Here is a 22,573-nt window from a genome sequence, read left to right on the forward strand (position 1 = left end):
GGCGGGTCCGGCTCGAGCGCCCGCTCCTCCTCAGTGACGTCACTTGCAGGGCCCGCCCCCAGCCGCCCAGGACTCCTGATATAGCCGCTGCTAGCTAGTGCTCCGGAAGCTGCCCCTCCTCGGGGGTCATGATGGGCAGTAAGATGGCGTCTGCCAGCAGGGTCGTTCAGGTAAGGCGATTCGGTCGCTTTTCCGCGCCATGGGCGGTAGGGGTGGTGCTGAGGATAGCAACGGCGCTGAGGAGGAAAGGCGGTGGCGGAATCTGCGCCGTGACCACGGCCCTAGATAGGGCCTGCAGCGGCGCCCCTGGGGTGTGTGTGAGAATTGGACCTTGAGCTCGTTGGGTCGGGCATTGAGCCGGGCACTGGAGCCGAGAATCGAGTCAGGCCGCGAGAGTGCATCTTCCCAGGTAGGCCCGTCGCTGCTCCAAAGTCCCTAGACTGCACTCCACTAGGACCTCGTTAGCCTCTTAGGAGTCTGCAGCCTTGGCTGCCTTGGCAATAGCGTGGCCAATCGGCGACTAGTGTTATCCGTGTTGTAGCAGATCAGCCAATCGGAAGGAGGGCGGTAGCGGTGACTGAAAGGAAGCGAAGCTGGCATCTGACCCAGTGTCCCTTCAAGGTCTTGGGAATGGCCGGGGAACTGGCCCCACCTGCTGTGTCCTTGCCCGGGGCGGTATCTCCCCCCACCAGTGCCCCCGGCAGTCCTATCGTCTGGTTACAGGCCGGAATGGGGGGGGGGCTGTAAAAAAATGTATATATTTATCTTTTAATATATGCCTTAGTGTTGGTTTCCTAAGCTTTTTTACCCCTGAGTTTAGATTGGTGCTAGAGGAACTTTATAGTTACTCCACACATCAGTTACTGACTCCTGATAGCTTTTGTATTTGCTTCTCCAGCTGTGGTCTCTAGTTTAAATAGGAAGGGTAAAATTGGCATATAAAGGACCACAGCCTCCACTTCTGCGGTTTCTTTACGTGATCTTTTTCAACTCTTAAAAGTGTATTAGTGTATGATTAACTTTTAACTTTGATATGAGAAGTTCATTTCTCTTTGCAAAAATACTTGCCTTAAAAGACTCTTAAAGTTATTTCACTCTGAAGGGTAATCCTGCATCCCAATCCTTAGCCTCTTTGCATTGAATGGTCCTCACTTAGTCGTTGAATGGGTAGTTATTGAGCACTTGCTAATTAAAGACGCTGGGAGGACAGGAGACCATCTGACAAGAGACTAGTATCCATAATAGATAATCACATATTCCCATGGCATATAGCCCAATTTTTTTTTTTTTTTTTGCCTTTTTGCCTTAGGGACCTCCATATGCTCCCGCGCGGCATATGGAGGTCCCCAGGCTAGGGGTCTAATCAGAGCTGTAGCCACCGGCCTACGACAGAGGCACAGCGCGCGGGATCCGAGCCGCGTCTGCAACCTACACCACAGCTCAGGGCAACACCGGATCGTTAACCCACTGAGCAAGGCCAGGGATCGAACCCACAACCTCATGGTTCCTAGTCGGATTCGTTAACCACTGTGCCAGGGCGGGAACTCCCCAATTTTTAAAATGGGTAAAAAAGGTTGATATTGCTCAAAAGAAGATATCTAAATGAGCAATAACCCTATGAAAAGATCCTCAACATCATTACTTGCCAGGAAAATACAAATTCAAACCGGAAAATACTACTACACACACCAAAATTATTTAAAAGACTGACAGTACCAAGTGGTTATGAGAACATGAAACCCCTGAAGCTCTCATACACTGCTGGTAGGACTATAAAATGGTACAGCCCTCTGGAAAACTGTTTTGTCATTCTCTAGTACTAAACATACCTGCTCTGTGTCCCAGCAGTACTACTTAAAGGTTTATACCCCAGAGAAATGAATGCATATACCTAGAAAAACACTGTATAAAAGTGTTCATGCTTGCTTTATTCATAATAACACCCAATCCAAAAAATATCCAAATGTCCATAAGCAAGATAAATTGTGGTAGAGTTGTTAAAATGGAATAGTACACAGTAGTAATAAACGACTAACTACTGATATATGCAAATTAAAAAAAGATATTATGAAATACACAATAAGGAACCATCTGACTCCTTTTAACAGAACTGCAAAGACTTGTATTCACATTCATAATACAAAGCAGTATGTGGTGGTGTTATGTAATAATTACACTTTAGCAAAATATATTTAGTATTTCTGTGGCAGGCCTACACTGCTGGGACTGCAGTGCCAACAAGGTAATATATGGTGCCTGCACAGAGCTTAGAACTTGGCTGTTGATCTGTATCTTGAAGTGTAGTATTTCAAGAGACTGGCAAAAACTGATAGGAATTAACAAAACATGGTGTCACCACTAAGTAGAGAAATTTGGCTGGACCACAGGGTGTTCAAAAGTAATTTTAGAAGAGTAAGTTCTAAGTATTCATCAAATGCCTGCTGAATGCCAAGCAGTATGTCTTTGATATGTTTGAGATGCTGCAAAATTAGAAATGAGATAGTTAATTATTTAGGAAATCATTTGGCTGCTTGAGACATAGGGGAAGAAAATAGGTGGTTGGATTAATTCAGGGTTTAAAGTTTACAGGTGAGGTGAAAACAAACCTCCAGCAAGGCAATTGAGAGTGTTATTTTATTTTTTTCTTTTTGCCATTTATTGGGCTGCTCCCTCCGCATACGGAGGTTCCTAGGCTAGGGGTCCAATCGGAGCTGTAGCCACCACCCTAGGTCAGAGCCACAGCAACGCTGGATCCAAGCCACCCACTGAGCAAGGCCAGGAATCAAACCCGAAACCTCATGATTCCTAGTCGGATTCGTTAACTACTGAGCCACGACAGGAACTCTGGCAATTGAGAGTGCTAAAAGGATGTTGAATGAACTGTGGGTTCTAGGCTAGATAAGAAAGTAAAGTCAGGATGGAACCAGTTAACTGAGAGAAAAGGGAACCATCAAGGAAATGAAGGGCTTGGAGTGCCCATCATGGCTCAGTGGTTAACAAACCCAACTAGAATCCATGAGGATGTGGGTTCGATCCCTGGCCTTACTCAGTGGGTTAAGGATCTGGCATTGCCACGAGCTGTGGTGTAGGTCGAAGATTCAGCTCGGATCCCGAGCTGCTGTGGCTGTGGTGTAGGCGGGCAGCTGTAGCTGTGATTGGACCCCTAGCCTGGGCACCTCTATATGCCATGGATGTGGCCTTAAAAAGACAAAAGACAGAAGGGAAAAAAAAGAAAAATGAAGGGTTTGATGAAACAGATGGTGGGAAATAACAGAGAAGAGAGTTATAGGTAAAAATGTTGTGGTTGAGGTTAGATTTTAAATCCCTAAGATTTAGGGATGGTACAGCTCTGAACTCAGTAAAGAATTAAGAGTAAAAGAAAAGAACCTTTCAGAAACAGACACTAAACTAGAAAGAACATAAAGGTCAATCAGCAGCTTGGAAGTTTTGCTGTAGAAAATAGTGGAGGAAGAGAGAATGATTTTAAAAATCACAGATAATGATTGAGGCCTGCGCAGGTCCCAACCTGTCCGTGGTTTGGGGTTGCTATCTGCCTCATAAAGCAAAGTAGAGGGTTTGTCTTCTGGGAAGACAAAAGTTGTCTTCTCCTCTTTAAAACACTCTTACATAATTGGCTTTGGCATCTTCTAGGAATAGCAGGGCAAGGATTGAAGCTTCATGGGTCTGGATTTTCTGCTGAGGTAGAGAAAGAAAGCAGTGATTATGACCAGAAAGTCCAGAGTGGGGTGTCATTACCTCCAGAACTCATCACTGTTTACTGAGCTTGGGCTTCATGAGTCATAGAAGTGGCTTCCTTAATAAAATAATTGTTTCAATTAAAAAAATCACAGATAAGAAAAGATATTGAAGGGATTCGAAGAAAAACACAGAAGACAGGACAGTGCAACTTTTGTATAATAAGTAGACTCTGAAATAGTGAAAGCAGTTAGAGTTGACCAAATCTCAAAATAAAAAAAGTTTAATAAAACTTTCCTGATATGAAAGAAGACTTAAAGTTATACCCTGTAGTTGAAAGAAATGACCCAGTATGCTTGACCGGTGGATATATTCTGAAAAATCATTCAATTTTAAAGAAAAAATTATTTGGTGATCCAAGCAACAAGACTAACCACCTAAAACAGAATGGAAGGGAATTCCCTGATGGCACAGCAGGTTAAGAATCTGGCTTAATCACTGCTTTGGCTCAGGTTCGATCCCTGGGCCAGGTACTTCCACAAGCTGGGGACATGGCCAAAAAAAAAAAAAAGAGAGAGGATGGAAGTTATCAGAATTTTCAAAAATAATACTATATAATACTTTATAAAGGAAAACAGGTAGATAGCATATTACTGTAGTTAGAGAAAGAAAATGTGAACCAAAGCTTTAGCTACACTGACCTTCAGGTACAAAGGCCACAAACTCTTCTAAACCTTTCATTACTCAGAGATATTGTTCCCTGAAGCTCATTCCCAGAGAATGAGCTTTAGACACTTAAGGAATACTTAGTTGTTCTTGGATTTCTTTTAACATAGGAATTGGATATAAGCAATGAATGTATTTAACTACAGAACTAAGACATAATGGAGATAAAGGCAAAAGACTCATTGGTAGTATTATTTGTTCTGACAGTATAAGATCTAATAAAACTTTTATTTAAAAAATTTTTTTTTAATTTTATGGCTGTACTCCTGCCGCATCTGGAAGTTCCCAGGCCAGGGATTGATTCTGAACCATAGCTGCGACCTACACCGAAGTTGTGGTAATGCTAGATCCTTTAACCCACTGTGCCCGGCTGGGGACTGAATCTGCGTCTCTGCAGTGACCTAAGCCACTGCATCCAGATTCTTAACCCACTGTGCCACAGCAGGAACTCCTGCTAAAACTTTTAAAACGGAAGAATAAGGGAAAGAGTATACAGAAGGGAGAATAGGGAGTTGCTGTTGAGGCGCAGCAGAAACCAATCTGACTAGCATCTATGAGGATTCAGGTTTGATCCCTGACCTTGCTCAGTGGGTTAAGGATCCGGCGTTGCTGTGAGCTGTGGTAGAGGTCACAGATGCAGTTTGGATCTCACGGTGCTGTGACTGTGGCGTAGGCTGGCAGCTGTAGCTTGGATTTGATCCCTGGTCTAGGGACTTCCATATGGTGTGAGTGTGGCCAAAAAAGAGGATAGAATAAATGTGCTAATTGCCTCTGCTTTTTAACCAGCAGTAAGCTATGGGGAGGGAACCAGAGAAGAGATTAACATCAACTCTCATTCTTTCTCAGAATAGTGAACTGATAGATAGTATCTCAAAAAGAGGCAACTAAGAGCATTATCTAAAGGTAGCAACATAACAAAAGCGTTATACAAAAGTACAAATCTCTCTAAAGACAAAAAACAAAAACCCAAAAATGAAAACAAAGACAAAGGAATTTATATTTAAATAATCATACAATGATAGGACCCTGCAGCTTATGGAGCTCCTGGCCAGGGGATCAGATCTGAGCCGCAGCTATGAACTATGCCACAGCTGTAGCAACACTGGATCCCTAACCCACTGTGCCAGGCCCGGGACTGAACCTATGTCCCAGTTTTCCCAAGAGGCTGCTGATCCCATTGCTCCACAGCAGGAGCTCTAACAGTGATTTTTTTAAAATACAAGACCAAAGGCACAATCCAGGGAAGAAGTAATTGATAAATGGATGTCATTAAAATTGAAAACTTCTGGTCTGCAGAAGACACTGTCAAGAGAATGAGAAGGCAAGCCACAGACAGGGCAGAAAATATTTGCAAAAAAAAAAACAAAGGACTGTTACTTAAGATATTCAAGGAAATCTTTCTCTCTCTCTCTTTTTTTTTTTCTCTTTTTAGGCCTGCACCCGTGGCATATGGAGGTTTCCAGGCTAGAGGTCAAATTGGAGCTGTGGCTGCTGGCCATGCCACAACCACAGCAACACCAGATCTGAGCAATGTCTGCAACTTACACCACAGGTCATGGCAACGCTGGATCCTTAACCCACCGAGCAAGGCCAGGGATCCACCCTGCGTCCTTTTGCATCCTAGTCAGATTTGTTTCCTCTGAGCCATGGCAGGAACTCAAGGAAATCTTTAAATGTCACAATACAAAAAGAGCCTGATTGAAAAATGAGCAAATGATCTGAACAAACACCTCATCAAAGAGGAATACAGGAGTTCCCATTGTGGCGCAGTGGTTAACAAATCCAACTAGAAACCATGAGGTTGTGGGTTCGATCCCTGTCCTTGCTCAGTGGGTTAAGAATCTGGCATTGCCGTGAGCTGTGGTGTAGGTTGCAGACGTGGCTTGGATCCCGCGTTGCTGTGGCTCTGGCGTAGGCCGGTGGCTACAGCTCTGATTTGACCCCTAGCCTGGGAACCTCCATATGCTGCAGTAGTGGCCCTAGAAAAGGCAAAATGACAATAAATAAATAAATAATAAAATAAAGTAAAAAATATGTTTTTTAAAAAAGAGGAAATACAGATGACAAACATATGAAAAGATGTTCAGTGTTACAGTCACTAGGGAATTGCAGACAAGGAGACACTTCCATGTACCTATTAGAATGGTGAAATCCAGAATTCTGATACCACCAAATGCTGACAAGGATATGGAGCAACAGGAACTCTCATTCATTGCTGGTGGAAATGCAAAATGGTGTGGCCACTTTGGAAGGCAGTTTGACAGTTTGTTACACAACTAAACATACTTTGACCATATGGTTGAACAGTTGCACTCTTTGATATCTACCCAAATAAGTTGAAAACTTAGGTCCAGAAATCTGCACGTGGTTTTTGTTTGTTTGTTTGTTTTTAAATAGCAGCTTTATTTATAATTGCCAAAATTTGGAAACAACTAAGATGTCTTTCAGTGGGTGCATGGGTAAATAAACCGTGGTACATCCAGATAATGTAATATTATTCAACACTGAAAAGAAGCACCAAGCCATGAAAAGATGCGGCTCTGGCCCTATATTGCTGTGGCTGTGGTGTAGGCCTTCAGCTAGAGCTCTGATCTGACCCCTAGCCTGGGAACTTCCATATGCCTAAAAAGCAAAATAATAATAATATTAATAATAATAAAAGGATAGGTGGAGATATGTCAGACCAATGCAAATATAAAAGAAGGAGTTCACAATCTCACCAAATAAGGGAGAATTCAGACCAGAAAGCTCTAAAAAAGACAAAGCACACTTTATAATGTTAAGGCTACAATTCACAGTTAAGATTTAATAGTTATTAATTTTGTACTCAATTACTCAGCAACTTTTTTTCTTTAATTTTATTTTATTTTTTACTTTTTAGGGGCACTCCTGCAGCATATGCAAGTTCCTGGACTAGGGGTGTCGAATTGGAGCTGCATGTACTGGACTACAGCCACAGCAACTTGGGATCCAAACCACATCATCGACATGCAGCAACAAGCTGGATCCTTAATCCACTAAGCAAGGCCAGGAATTAAACTGACATCTTCATGGATACTAGTGGTTCTTAACCAACTCAGCGACTTCTTTCATAAAACACAAACAGTAGGAGTTTAGAAGAGAATTCAACACACCTTTTGATGACAGATTAGTAGATTAAAAACTTATTAAAGGATTTAGAAGAACATAAAGAACATAAGATTGATCTCATAGTTAATATGTACTTGCACCTTTATAGTAATATATATTATATATATATATATATATATATATACACTTTTTTTTTTTTTTTTCTTTTTAGGGCTGCACTTGCAGCATATGGATGTTCCCAGGCTAGGGGTCAAATTGGAGCTACAGCTGCCAGCCTATGCCACAGCCACAGCAATGTCAGATCTGAGCCACGTCTGTGACCTCCACCACAGCTCATGGCAATGCCGAATCCTTAACCCACTGAGCCAGGCCAGGGATCAAACTCACATCCTCATGGTTACTAGTCAGATTTGCTTCCTCTGTGCCACAACGGGAGCTCCCTTTTTTTTTTAAAGAAAGTTCTTTGTCTCCCTTAGTAAAAATCAAGAACAATACAAGGATGCCCCATATTTCAATTACTGTTTAACATTGTATTGGAAGTATCAGCAAATGTGACTGTGAAAATTGAGCATATGATAAAAGGTAGCATCTCAAATTAGGAAATGAACTTTTTAACAAGTATGACTTGATAGCCTTTTGGAAAAAGACTAAACAAGACCCACTGTTCACACATTATACGAGGATAAATTTCAAATGAATCTGATACCTTTTTTTTTTTTTTTTCTTTTCGAGGGCCACACCCACAGCATATAGAGGTTCCCAGGCTAGGGGTCAAATCAGAGCTGTTGCCGCCGGCCTATGACACAGCCACAGCAATGCCAGATCCTAGCCGCGTCTGCAACCTACACCACAGCTCATGGCAACGCCAGATCCTTAGCCCACTGAGTGAGGCCAGGGATCGAACTCTCGACCTCATGGGTCCTAGACGGATTCATTTAGGCTGCACCATGACAGGAACTCCCAAATCTGATACCTTACTGTCAAAATTGTAAACAGATTGCAATAAACTATCCACATGCACAAATGAGTGCATATAAAACTGATAAAATCTAAATATGTAGACTATACCATCTTCAGTTTTCTGGTTTTGATACTGTGCCGTAGTTAGGCCAGATACTGCCATAGTGGTAAATTGAATGACAGGCATGTGGGACCTCCTCGTACATTTTTTGCAAGGTCCTGTGAAGCCATAATTATTTAAAAATAAAAAGTTAAGCAAAACCATGCAAGCTCCAAATGAAAACATGAGCTTCTTTATTACCTGAGAGTGGGGAAAACTTTTCCCAACTATGACACAGGAGCAATAAGGGGGAAAATTCATCATTTGGACTACACTAAAAAGAAAAACTTGTACTCACCAAAATATACTGAAAATTTTTAAAAAGCAGGTAAAAAAAATTGCAGCAGAGGGTCAATAGCCATGCCATAGAAAAAACTTGTGACGTTCTCTGGTGGCTTAGTGTGTTAAGAATTTGGTGTTGTCACTGCTGTGGTGCCAGTTCAGTCCCTGGCCCTGGGAACTCCTCATGCCTCAGGTGTGGCCAAAAACAAAACAAAACAAAAAACTTGAGCATAGAAAAAAGAGCAAGAGCTGTAATCATATTTTTTTCTTTAATTATTTTTTTATATTACTCAATGAATTTATTACATTTTTAGTTGTACAATGATCATCACAACCCAATTTTGTAGCATTTCCGTCCCAAACCCCCAATGCATCCCCCACTCCCCAACCTGTCTCATTTGGAAACCATAAGTTTTTCAGAGTTTGTGAGTCAGTATCTGTTCTGCAAAGAAGTTCATTGTGTCCTTTTTTCAGATTCCACATGTCAGTGAAAGCATTTGATGTTGATGTCTCATTGTATGGCTGACTTCACCTAGCATGATAATTTCTAGGTCCATCCATGTTGCTAAAAATGCCAGTGTTTCATTCCTTTTAATGGCTGAGTAATATTCCATTGTGTATATGTACCACATCTTCTTGATCCACTCCTCTGTCGATGGACATTCTGGTTGTTTCCACGTCTTGGCTATTGCAAATAGTGCTGCAATGAATATCAGAGTACGTGTGTCTTTGCAAGTCATGGTCTTCTCTGGATAGATGCCCAGGAGTGGGACTGCTGGATCAAATGGTAGTTCTATTTTTAGTTTTCTGAGGCATCTCCATACTGTTTTCCACAGTGGTTGTACCAATTTACAATCCCACCAGCAGTGTAATAGGGTGTAATCATATTCACAGGTAAAGTGACTCTTAACCACATGAGGTGATGGTCAGCCTTATAATAAATGAAAATGTCAACTACATGGAGATAACATTTTATCAATAAGATTTTATTTAAAATGTACAAGTTGCGAAGTTCCCGTTGTGGCTCAGCGGAAACAAATCCAACTAGGAAGCACGAGGTTGCTGGTCAGATCCCTGGCCTCGCTCAGTGGGTTAAGGATCTGCTGTTGGGTGTGACTGTGGTGTAGGTTGCAGATGCAGCTCGGATCCTGCGTTGCTATGGCTGTGGCGCAGGCCAGCAGCTACAGCTCCGATTCAACCCCTAGCCTGGGAACCTCCATATGCCATGGGTTCGGCCCTAAAGAACAAAAGAAAATGTACAAGTTGGATCAAGTAAGTCTGTTGGGAAGGCTCTGGAGAAACAGGCACTCATTTGTTGCTGAGGGAATGCAAAATAGTATAACCCCTATGAAGGGAAAATCTGGCAGTACCTCTCAAAACTGTGTTTTTTTATCTTTTGACCTAGCAGTTTTTTTCCTTGGGATCTATCTCACAGGTACACTGGCAAAGATAAGAATAGTACAAGACTATTGATTCTATGCATTATTTGTAATAGAAGAAAGACTGGAAACGACTGATATTAGCAAATTAATAACACAAGTTAACGAGGCTGGTTGAAGAAATTCATGACTTTTATCCTGAGTTCCTGCTGACCCGTCAGATTCTATTACCACTACAGTATTCTTCCTTGCCTTCTCCCATCCTATATTTGTATTTTCTTTCTCTCATAGGGAAATCCCTAGCTCCCCCACATATCAATATATGTAGTACTCATTTGTATTTACAGAATGGTTTCAGAGTAGTTATATCTACACAACCAATCTACCAAGTAAAAAGTTTGAGGTATCTTTATATTTCATTAGTCTTTATTTATTTAACTTTTTTTTTTTTTTTTTTTGCTTTTTAGGACCCCACCCTAGGCATATGGAGGTTCCCAGGCTAGGGGTCTATTCAGAGATAAAGCTGCTGGCCTACACCACAGCCGCAGCAATGCCAGGTCCAAGCCATGTCTGTGACCTACACCATAGCTCACGACAACGCCAGAGCCTTAACCCACTGAGGCCAGGGATCAAACCGGCTTCCACTGAGCCACGATGGGAACTCCTCCTTCAGTCTTTAGACTGAGGTATATAGTCTAAGCACTGTGAAAGTTATTTGGATTAGCTCCCTTTTTTCCCTTAGTTATAAAGCTACCCAACTAATAAGTGTTAATGTGTGTGTGTATGTGTGTGGATATATATATATATATAGTGTGTGTGGATATATATATAGAGAGAGAGAGAGAGTGTGTATGTGTATATATATATATATATATATATATATATATATATATAGTTTAAAAAAGACAGTTTGGGGACAGGAAAATTTGAGCATAAGCTAAATATTAGATGATATTAAATAATTTTTTTATTTATAAAGTGTAAAAAGGTATTAGGATCATGGCTTAACAAAATCCTTTTCTGTTTGTGATGTGTACATTGTATTAACAGGTAAGATTAGATGACGGGGATTTTTTTTTTTTTTACTGTGTGAAGTGTTAATGAAAATAGCCAATACTAAAATTGTTGATGAGTTCCCGTTGTGGCTCAGTGGGTTAAGAACTCTACATAGTGTCTGTGAGGATGCAGGTTCAACCCCTGGCTTCACTCAGTGGGTTAAGGATCAGCTATTGCAGCACAGATCACAGATGCAGCTTGAATCTGGTGTTGCTGTGGCTGGGGCATAGGCCAGCAGCTGCATCTCCATTTCATTCCCTAGCCTGGGCACTTTCATATGCTGCAGGTTCAGTCTTAAAAAAAACATAAATTTTAAAAATTAAAAAACATTTTTTGGAAGTCCTAAAATGTGTTTATCAAGGTATATTTTACTTCTGTCTTAGCTCTACATTTTATTTTATTTATTTGTTTTTTGGTCTTTTCAGGGCCACACCTGTAGCAAATAGAGGCTCCCAGGCTAGGGGTCCAATCGGAGCTATATCTGCTGGTCTACACCACAGCCACAGCAACGCCAGATCCAAGCTGCGTCCTCAACCTACAGCACAGCTCACGGCAACACTGGATCCTTAGCTGACTGAGCAAGGCCAGGGATCTGACCCGCAACCTCATGGTTACTAGTTGGATTTGTTTCCACTGTGCCACGACGGGAACTCCCACTTAGGTATTTTTAATTTTTTGTCTTTTTTTTTTTTTTTTTTCCAATATGGAAGTTCCCTGGCTAGGGGTCGAATCACAACTGCAGTTGCTGGCCTACGCCACAGCCATGGCAATGACAGATCCCAACCACATCTTCGACTTACACCATAGCTTAAGGCAACACCAGATCCTTTTAACCCATTGAACGAGACCAGGGATTGAACCAGCATCTTCACGGACACTATGTCGAGTTCTTAACCCACTGAGCCACAACGTGAACTCCATACCACGTCCATTTTTTGGGTTTTGTTTGTTTGTTTGCTTTTTACAGCAACACCCGAGGCATTTGGAAGTTCCCAGGCTAGGGGCTGAATCAGAGCTACAACTGCCAGCCTGTTCTACAACCACAGCAACGCCAGATCTGCCCTGTGTCTGCAACCTACACCACAGCTCATGGTAACACCAGATCCTTAACCCACTGAGCAAGGTCAGGGATTGAAAACACATCCTCATGGATGCTAGTTGGGTTCCTTACCGCTGAGCCATGACGGGAACTCCTCCATACCACGTTTGTAGGTGTACAAAAGCAATGTTTAAATGTTCTTTCTAGTGTATGTATGTTTGTATGAGTGTGCATATACATAATTAAAGGTCTATACAGTTAGGCCTATACAGTTAATCCTAATTTAAAAATGGTCTTTTTGAAGTTCCTGTGTGGCCCAGTGGTTAATGAAACTGACTAGGATCCCTGAGGATGTGGGCTGGATCCCTGGCCTTGCTCAGTGGGTTAAGGATAGGGTGTTGCTGTTAGCTGTGATGTAGGTTGCAGACGTGGCTGGGATCCCAAGTTGCTGTGGCTGTGGCTGTGGCCAGCAGCTGCCGCTCTGATTCAACCCCTAGGGAACTTGCATATGCTGCGGGTGCAGCCCTAAAAAGACAAAAAGACCAAAAAAAAAAGTCTTTTCACCCATTTAGCAGATGCTTGCTGAGCATTTACTGGGTACGGGGTACTGCTGCAGAGTACATAATTTTCCAACTCTGCCTTTCCAGGAGCTTTACTTTCTTGTAGTCATTGGCTCATTTATCTGTTCCTCTACATAGTATACTTAGGATGTTCACGTTACTGTGGAAACACAGGAGAAGTTTTAAAATCAGATTTAAGAATCAAGGGAGTCTTTTTCAGAGTAACATTTGAACCGTTTAAAGACTAAGCAATCAGGGAGTTCTTGCTGTGGCCTAATGGGTTAAGAATCTGACCGCAGCGGCTCAGATTGCTGCAGAGGCATGGGTTTGATGGGTTAAAGGATCTGGTCCCAACAAACCTATATACTTCTGTACAAATAAAGTGTGTAAATATGTAGTATATATATATATACACACACACACACAGATATATTGCAAATAAACACACCTTGATCTCACTAGTTACACAGCAACTTACAGATTACTTTAGTGGGAAAACCTGCTCTGTTTATTAGACTCAGCATTATATATTCAGGACATCTCATGCTGAAAGTTCCATTTAAGCTTCTCTTTAGCCCTTTTTTTTGAACTTTAGGGATGAAACAGTAATACTCTTCAAATGTCTTATTAAAAACTGTATTTTACAGAGCTCCTTTGTAGCACAGTGAGTTAAGGATCTGGTGTTGTCACTGCAGCAGCCTAGGTCTCTGCCATGACACAGGTTTGATCCCTTGCCCAGGAACATGCCACAGGCACAGCTAAAAAAACAAAACAAAACAAAAAACAACCCCCAAACAAAAAAAAACGCAGCATTTATTTTTTTTTCTTTTTACGGACGCACCTGCAGCATATGGAAGTTCACTGGTTAGGGGGTGAATCAGAGCTCTAGTTGCTGGCCTACACTGCACTGCCTATATGACCTGCCCTGCTTTTTATTTTTTAATTTTTTTTTTTTTTGTCTTTTTGCCTTTTCTAGGGCCGCTCCCTCGGCATATGGAGATCCCAGGCTAGGGGTCGAATCGAAGCCGTAGCCGCCGGCCTACACCACAGCCACAGCAACTTGGGATCCAAGCTGCGTCTGCAACCTACACCACAGCTCACGGCAACGCCAGATCCTTAACCCACTGAGCAAGGGCAGGGATCAAACCCACAACCTCGTGGTTCCTAGTCAGATAAGTTAACCATTGAGCCACATTGGGAACTCCTGACCTGTCCTGCTTAATCCACTGAGCGAGACCAGAGATCGAAACCACATCTTCATGGACCCTGTGTTGGGTTCTTAACATTCTGAGCCACAATGGGAATTCCAAACCAAATATTTTAAAAACACTGATTTCTATTATGAGTATAGGGAAAAGACTAAGTAAAGGACTAACAAATGTTTAAAAAACTATTTTATGTGGCTTTTGGGCTTACTGATATTTTTGGTTTTTGTGCTTTTCTGCATTCTTTTCAAATTTTTTACACAGAACATTTTTTACTTTTGTAGTCAGGAAAAGGTGTTTTGTTTTGTTTTTGTTTGTTTGTCTTTTGTCTTTTTAGGGTCACACCCGCAGCATATGGAGGTTTGTTTCCAGGCTAAGGGTCCAATCAGAGCTACATCTGCCAGCCTGCGCCACAGCCACAGCAATATGGGATCCAAGCCTTGTCTGCAACCTACACTGTAGCTCATGGTAACACCGGATCCTTAACCCACTGAGCGAGGCCAGGGATCGAACCCCCATCCTCATGGATACCATTGAGCCATGACGGGAATTCCAGAAAAAAATTTTTTTTTGATTGCCTACTTTTCAATATGCTTTTTATCTTATTCTAAACTGCTAGGTATTAACATAGTAGAGAAACAACTCAATATGAGTCAGGAGATTTCCAGTTGTTACCTATCAGCAAGGCAACGTAGAGTCATGCAACATAAAATTCAGGTCATCTTCATCAGGTTGTATGGAGGTCATTTGGCAGTACAGAAAAATGTGTTGTGATGTATAAAGTACAAAATTATTATGAATAGATAAGATAAACATGTTATATATAGGTCAGAAACTAGGGAGGAATAAAGTAGTAAAATTCAAAGTTGCTAAAGTAACAAGTTATTTTAATCCAACAAAGGTATCTGCTTGTGGGGTTCAGTAGATTATTTCTTAAGCAGTTAATGTTATTTTAGTACTTCATTTCTTTTTCATGCATTTTATTTTTCCTTTAGGTAGTCAAGCCACATACTCCATTAATAAGGTTCCCAGACAGAAGAGACAATCCTAAACCCAATGGTAAGCTGTACTTTCTTTAGGTTAAAAAAAAAAAAAAAAAAAGATGTAAGGAAAACTATATGTACATATGGATTTATACAGGAATATTCTACTAGAAACAATATTTCTCATTTTACGGAGTTCCCATCATGGCTCAGTGGTTAACAAATCCAACTAGGAACCATGAGGTTGCGGGTTTGATCCCTGACCTTGCCCAGTGGGTTGAGGATCTGGCGTTGCCGTGAGCTGTGGTGTGGGTTGCAGACTCGGCTTGGATCCCGAGTTGCTGTGGCTCTGGTGTAGGCTGGTGGCTACAGCTCCGATTAGACCCCTAGTCTGGGAACCGCCATATGCCGCGGGAGTGGCCCTAGGAAAAGGCAAAAAGACAAAAAACAAAACAAAACAAAAAAAAAACCCCACAGTATTTCTCATTTTAAAATCAGGTAAACTATTGTCCCTTAGAACAAAATGGTATGTGAGGTTGCATGTAAGTAGAAATTAACTTTGTCTTACCTCCTTTTCAAAAGGTGGTAATTCAGTAATAGATATTTCTGATTTTCTTTTTTTTTTTTGGTCTTTCTAGGGCCATAGCCACGGCATATGGAATTTCACAGGCTAGGGGTGGAATCGGGGCTGTAGCCACCCGCCTACACCACAGCCACAGCATCGCCAGATCTGAGCCACGCCTGCGACCTACACCACAGCTCATGGCAATGAAGGATCCCATGGCGAGGCCAGGGATCAAACCTGGGCCTTCATGGATGCTAGTCACATTCATTTCCGCTGAGCCACAATGGAAACTCCAGATATTTCTGGTTTTTTTTTTTTTTTTTGTCTTTTTAGTTTTAGGGCTGCACCCTCAGCATATGGAAGTTCCCACGCTAGGGGTCGAATTGGAGCTAGAGCTGCCAGCCTGTGCCACAGCAGCGCAGGATCCAAGCTGCGTCTGCAACCTACACCACAGCTCACAGCAACACTGGATTCTTAACCTGTTGAGTGAGGCCAGGGCTCGAACCCGCAACCTCATGGTCCCTAGTTGGATTCGTTTCCATTGTGTCACAGCAGGAATTCCTTGTTCTTTCTTTTCGTCTCTCCTTTAGTAGACTCTCTCATGCTTATATTTGCAGAGATTATGATCTATAACCACCATTCTTGTATTTTTCTCCCAGCTAACTTTATTTTCTTTCATTCATTCATCTGTCTGTTCATTCAAGCAGTATTTCTTAGATGGAATTAAACCTTAGCAATTACTGCTTGTCAAGTAATTGAAAATCTGAACAAGTTCTGTTTTGCTCTCACTCCTCCTTTTTTTTCTTTTTATGGCCACACTCCAGAGTATATGAAAGTTCCCAGGCCAGGGACTGAATCAAGGCATAGCAAGGCCAGATCCTTTAACCCACTATGCTGGGCCAGGGACTGAATCTGTACCTCCACAGCAACCTGAGCCCCTGCAGTCAGATTCTCAACCCACTGCATCACAGGGGGAACTACAACTTACTCCTTTTTACTAGATTCTTTGTCACTGACTTTATTATAAGATATTTGACCTTTAATTCAGGGAGAATTTTAACAAATTTTATATGGATTTTTTTTTTGGCCATGGCTTACAGTGGCTTGATCTGGATCTCAGTTCCCAGACCAGGGATTGAACCCAGGGCCATAGTGGCGAAAACACCAAGTCCCAACCAGTAGACCACCAGGGAACTCCCTGTATATGGATATTTTTAACTTACTGTAACTTGAAGAATTAGGATATAGGTGACAGACAAGTATAAAGGTCTTGAGAAAACGAATCTTAGCTACATTTACCAAGTTTCTTATTCTCCATTTTGAGATATTACCTCTAAACGCTACCACATGACAAAATTTAAGTAATGTAGGTTATATAAAAGGGTTGAACTTCACAACCTAGGAATTTTGTTACCTTATAAACTTATTCTTCAATATAGAATTTCACTCAAAATACCTCATTTGCTTTAAAAAGAACTTTCTGAAATTATATAACTTATAACCAAGTTACTCTATAATACTTGTCTCTTAGAATTATAATACTTAGCATTTTAAGAATAACTCATTTATTCAATAATAGATAACTTAAAATAGTATTTTAAAACATTGAACAGTCCCTCCATGTCCTTTTTTTTTTCTTTAATTGCAGTATCAGAAGTTTTGAGATCAGCAGCACTACCATCTCACCCTTCAATTTCACAGCATTCTAAGGGAAGTAAATCGCCAGACTGGCTGAAGCATCAGGGTCCACCAGACACTGCAGAGATAATAAAAACATTACCTCAGAAATACAGAAGGAAACTTGTGTCTCAGGAAGAAATGGAATTTATCCAAGTATGTTATTGCTCTTTATCACGATAGAGCATTATTGGCTTTGGAGTTTCAGATGCTGATTAGCATGTCCTTCCCTTTGTCTTGTCAAGGTGTGTCCATAGCTAAGACAAGGATGGTCAGGCGAGGACTATGAGGAATAAACTATGATCAAGCAGTTAGTAAATGCGCGGGAAGGAAAATATGTGTAGAAGTATAGTATAATAAATAGCAAAATATATATACCCCATGAAGAAAAGCTCTTTAGAGTCCTCATTAATTTTTTAGAGTATCAAGGATTTCTGATACTTGAAAACCATTGATCTGGGTCAACCTTGAGTCCCTTTCAGATCCAAAATTCTTTATATAACATTGAATGTAAGTGCTCAAAAAATGAGTGCTATAAAAAACCTGAAATTGTTTTTAAAACCTAAAGATCATTTGCTTAAAATGTTGTAAATTTGCATAGTAGCCATGAAAACATTTCTTTGTAAATACAACACCTAATCTTATGCTTTTTTTTCTTTTCAGCGTGGAGGTCCAGAATAATTACTACCAATGTGGCTGCTGTTTGTCATCAAACAAAAGAATAGTCTTTACATTAGAGGACTTCAGAATGACAGATGAAAAATTGTACATTAAGCAACTTTAATAAATACTCTGTAAAAAAAGAAAATGAAGTATAGAAAATTTAGATGGACACTTATATCTCCTAATTTATGTATCTGGGTCAGCTTCTCCACAAGCTTACCTAATTGTTTATATACTTTATACTTATTAAAGTATACATTTTTAAATGTTAGCCTATTAATTTACTCTTGATTATCAAGCATTACAGTGTTGAACTATTAAAAGCACACAATGTCTACTGAAGTATCATAGGTTTCCTATAATTTTACTTTTCTTTCAATTTCTGTTTAAACATGGAAAGAATATCAGGCAGAATTGTAGCTTTCTGGGAAGTAATCTTCCTGAAATTGAAGGAGGATCAGTGAAATAATGACTCCATTATTTGTTCTTAACTCTCTTAATATTTTTGCATTCACAGAGTTAAACTGAAATATAACCAGCTTAATAAGCATATGGTACTCTAAATGATAAAAATATAGCCAAAGTAAAACAGGTGGCTTTGTGGTATTAAGACTAAGGAGTTAACACAAAAGATTATTTGTAACCTATATTCAGAAAAAAAATGTCAGTAGTTAAAATGGAAAATAAGAGATCAAAATGAATATAACATAGGAATAATGTTTGACCAGAAACTGCTTTTGTTTCTAGGGATGTTAAGAAAGTCTTGTTCTTTGGTTTATTTTACTGTTTTGATTGTGATCATGTATATGAATCCTGATAATCATAAAACTTTCTCAAACTTATTGAAAACCTCATAAAATTAACCTATTTACCTTTTTATGCAATTTATGCAATTTTAATAGGGTCTTCCTTTGCCAAGGGTATGTATTATTGTGAAAGTAAAGCCTCACAAAGTGAAATAAATTCTACTGCATACCTTTAATGATTTCTAGAATATGCTTTAAAGAAGTCATCCCTAATAGTAAGGGTCACTCATGAGCAATAGACAGAGTAGAACTGTTGAGTATGTTTTTATATTTGTCCAGGTGCCTATGGGTTAATCTTTCCACTTTAAAAAACAAAAAACTGTTTAGGAGTTCCCATCATGGCTCAGTGGTTAACGAATCCAACTAGGAACCATGAGGTTGCGGGTTCGACCCCTGGCCTTGCTCAGTGGGTTAAGGATCCCACATTGCTGTGGCCGTGGTAATAGGCTTGCGGCTGTAGCTCTGATTCAACCCCTAGCCTGGGAACCTCCATATGCCGTGCGTGTGGCCCTAAAAAAAAAAAGCAAAAGCAAAAAATTAAAAAATTAAAAACTATTTCAGAACTATTTATCTGTTTCTCATGTAAATTCTGTGTTGTGGTCCAGTAAAAATGTTCCCCAACTTGAATATGAGATAGGAGTTTGGTGCTAGCAGTAAGCTGTTTCGGCGACTCATGAGAAATGCATGACTCGTGATTTTATTTTTTATTATTTAAAAAAATATATTTGGGGAAATTTCTTAAAAACTACCACTGTTCTCTTTTTTCTCCTTAGCTTTCCCATTTCAGTAAAAGGAAACCCAAGGCAATTTTTTTTTGTTTTTGTTTTTGTTTTTGTTTTCAGAAACTGAGTAGGTTCAGGAAGTGAAGAGTGGCTTGAATAATACTGTGGACCAGCAGGTAGAAACCCCTAATACTGGAACTTTCTGTGGGCCACCTTCATTACAGCTGCTGCCATGAAAGTTCCAGTGGAAAAAAAAAATTACTTTTACAGAATTTGTGTGTACAGAATTTGTATGGCAAAACAGTGTTAGTGGGAATTGCTCTCACAGGATAAGCTCCCAAGGAGGATGGTGTCATAGAAAGAATTTGGGTTTGGCTTGGAGTACATAGATTGTGTTTTTATTTGGGAGTCAAAAAACCATTAGCAAATTTCTTAGTTTGTCCAACTTAAGAGTTTTTTCTCCAGTAGTATACAGTGTGATAGGATCTAATCAGTATATTATTAGGAATTTGTAACATATCACCCCAAACTTTAGTGGCTAAAAACAACAATAATCCCTTAATAGCTCATGGTTTCTCTGGGTCAAGAATTCTGAAGCAGCTTGGCTGGGCAGCTGTGCTCATTGCTTCTCATGAGGTTGCAACCAGATGCCACCTGGGGCCAAAGTTACCTGAAAGCTTCCCTGGGGCTGGACAGTCTATCTCCAAGATAGCTCACTCACTTGACTGGCAGGTTGATGCTGGCTGCTGGCAGGAGGTCTCAGTTCCCCTCCAAGTAAACCTCTCCAAGGGCAGCCTGAGTGAATTTATGACATGATGGCTGACTTCGCCCAGCGTAAATGACCCAGATGTACAAGTAGACGCAGCAATACCTCTTTATGTTCTAGACTCAGAAGGTACATTCACTTCTATAGAGCAGTCTGTTTCATTGTATGAGGAAACTAAACAAGTGCATCAACATTGGAAGGCCAAGAGTTATTAGGGCCATCTTGGAAGCTGGCTACTACTGATGTGTGAAAGTGCTTTGCTAACTGTAAAATGCTAAATGGTATTATATTTACACAGTGACCTAATGAACCCAGAATATTGCTTAAACGTTGCCTTTGATTACTCTATTTGAAATGTCACCTGGAGTTCCTGCTGTGGTGCAATGGGGATCATTGGCATCTCTGGAGCACTGGGATACAGATTTGATCTCTGGCCTGGCACAGTGGGTTAAGGAACCAGTGTTGCTTCAGCTTTGGCATAGGTCAGTTCCCTGGCCCAGGAACTCCATATGCTGTGGGGAAGAGAAAAAAGAAGTCCCAATATAGGAATTTACCTGTCAGCAGCATGGTATAATATGTTTATCAGTTCATATGTGAGGACATGTGTGGGAACCTCAAATTTAGCTCACTAGTTTTTTGTTTGTTTTTGTTTTTTTAGGGCGGCACCCATGTCATACAGAAGTTCCCAGGCTAGGAGTCGAATTGGAGCTGTAGCCACCAGCCTAAGCCACAGCCATAGCAATGCCAGATCCAAGCCACATATGTGACCTGCACCACAGTTCATGGCAACACCAGATCCTTAACCCACTGCAGGCCAGGGATGAAACCTGCATCCTCATGGATACAGGTCAGATTGATTTCTGGTGAGCCACAACAGGAACGACAGCTCACTATTTATTTCTATAACAACTGAGGTTAGAGTACTGTTTCAGTGATGTCTTTTATTTATTTATTTTATTTTTTTTTATTTTGCCATTTCTTGGGCCACTCCTACAGCATATGGAGGTTCCCAGGCTAGGTGTCGAATCAGAGCTGTAGCTGCCAGCCTACGCCAGAGCCACAGCAACGCAGGATCCGAGCCGCGTCTGCGACCTACACCACAGCTCACAGCAACGCCGGAACCTTGACCCACTGAACAAGGGCAGGGATCGAACCTGCAACCTCATGGTTCCTAGGCGGATTTGTTAACCACTGCGCCACGACGGGAACTCCTCAGTGATGTCTTTTAGAAGGAACTGTGACCCAAGTAATGTGACAGCATGGAACTGTGACCCAAGTAATGTGACAGCATGTATCATTAAGTATGACTTGCCACTATTAAGAGATATAAGTGGCATAAATGTGTTTTCGGTGATGTAGGAGAATTTTGCTTAATGAAATATATCAGTGCTCAATAAAGACCCAAATAGTGATAAGGAGCTGGGTGACCAATAATAGTTATGTGATAGCTATCATAAACTGAGCACTGTCAGATGCTATCCTAAGGGATTTTGAGGTGTGCACTCATTTAAGTCTTGCAGCAACACAGTTTCCACCTCCTATTATTATTCTTATTATTCTTATTTTTGGTCTTTTTGCCTTTTCCAGGGCTGCACCTGCGGCATATGGAGGTTCCCAGGCTAGGGGTCGAATCGGAGCCATAGCCGCCAGCCTACGCCAGAGCCACAGCAACTCGGGATCCGAGCTGCATCTGCAACCTACACCACAGCTCACGGCAACGCCGGATCCTTAACCCACTGAGTAAGGCCAGGGATCGAATCCGAAACCTCATGGTTCCTAGTCGGATTCAATAACCACTAAGCCACGACGGGAACTCCTCCACCTCCTCTTATAGAGGAGGAAACTAGCAACAGAAAGGTCAGTTTGCCCAAATCATAAATCTAGTGAATGAATACTTGTGGAGCCAATATTCATATGCAGGTAGTCTAGATCCAGAGCAAGGACTCAACATTTATATTACCTTGAATAAGTTATGAGCTTTTGTATTCTGTTTTCAATATAACTTTAAAAGTCAGGATTCTCGGTTCTTAGAAGCATCAAATGTTCCAGCTCAAAAGCTTAGAATTATCCTTCTCCCACAATCTATGTTGTCTGTCAGCAAATCCTGTTGGCTAGAAGCAAAACTGGTTCTACCTGGTACAGCCATTTGGATGACTGCAATAATTCTTTAATTAGCCTTCTTGCTTTTCCTTGCTTCTCTAAGTCTGTATTGTGGTCTCTCACAACAGCAAAAGGGAACCTTTTAAAAGTCAGCTATTACTTGTCCACTCAAAACTCTGTATTGGCTTTTCAGTAACG

General features: G+C 40.9%; 1 protein-coding gene across 1 annotated transcript; it reads left to right on the top strand.

Moving 5' to 3' along the window:
* Positions 33-18,963, top strand: MRPS36 (mitochondrial ribosomal protein S36). The gene is made up of 4 exons (XM_003134022.5): positions 33-170; positions 15,089-15,152; positions 17,290-17,474; positions 17,982-18,963. The coding sequence occupies exons 1-4, from the start codon at positions 129-131 to the stop codon at positions 17,997-17,999; spliced, it is 309 nt and encodes a 102-aa protein (XP_003134070.2). The 5' UTR covers positions 33-128; the 3' UTR covers positions 18,000-18,963.

Source organism: Sus scrofa, chromosome 16, assembly GCF_000003025.6.
Source record: "Sus scrofa isolate TJ Tabasco breed Duroc chromosome 16, Sscrofa11.1, whole genome shotgun sequence".
NCBI lineage: Eukaryota > Metazoa > Chordata > Mammalia > Artiodactyla > Suidae > Sus > Sus scrofa.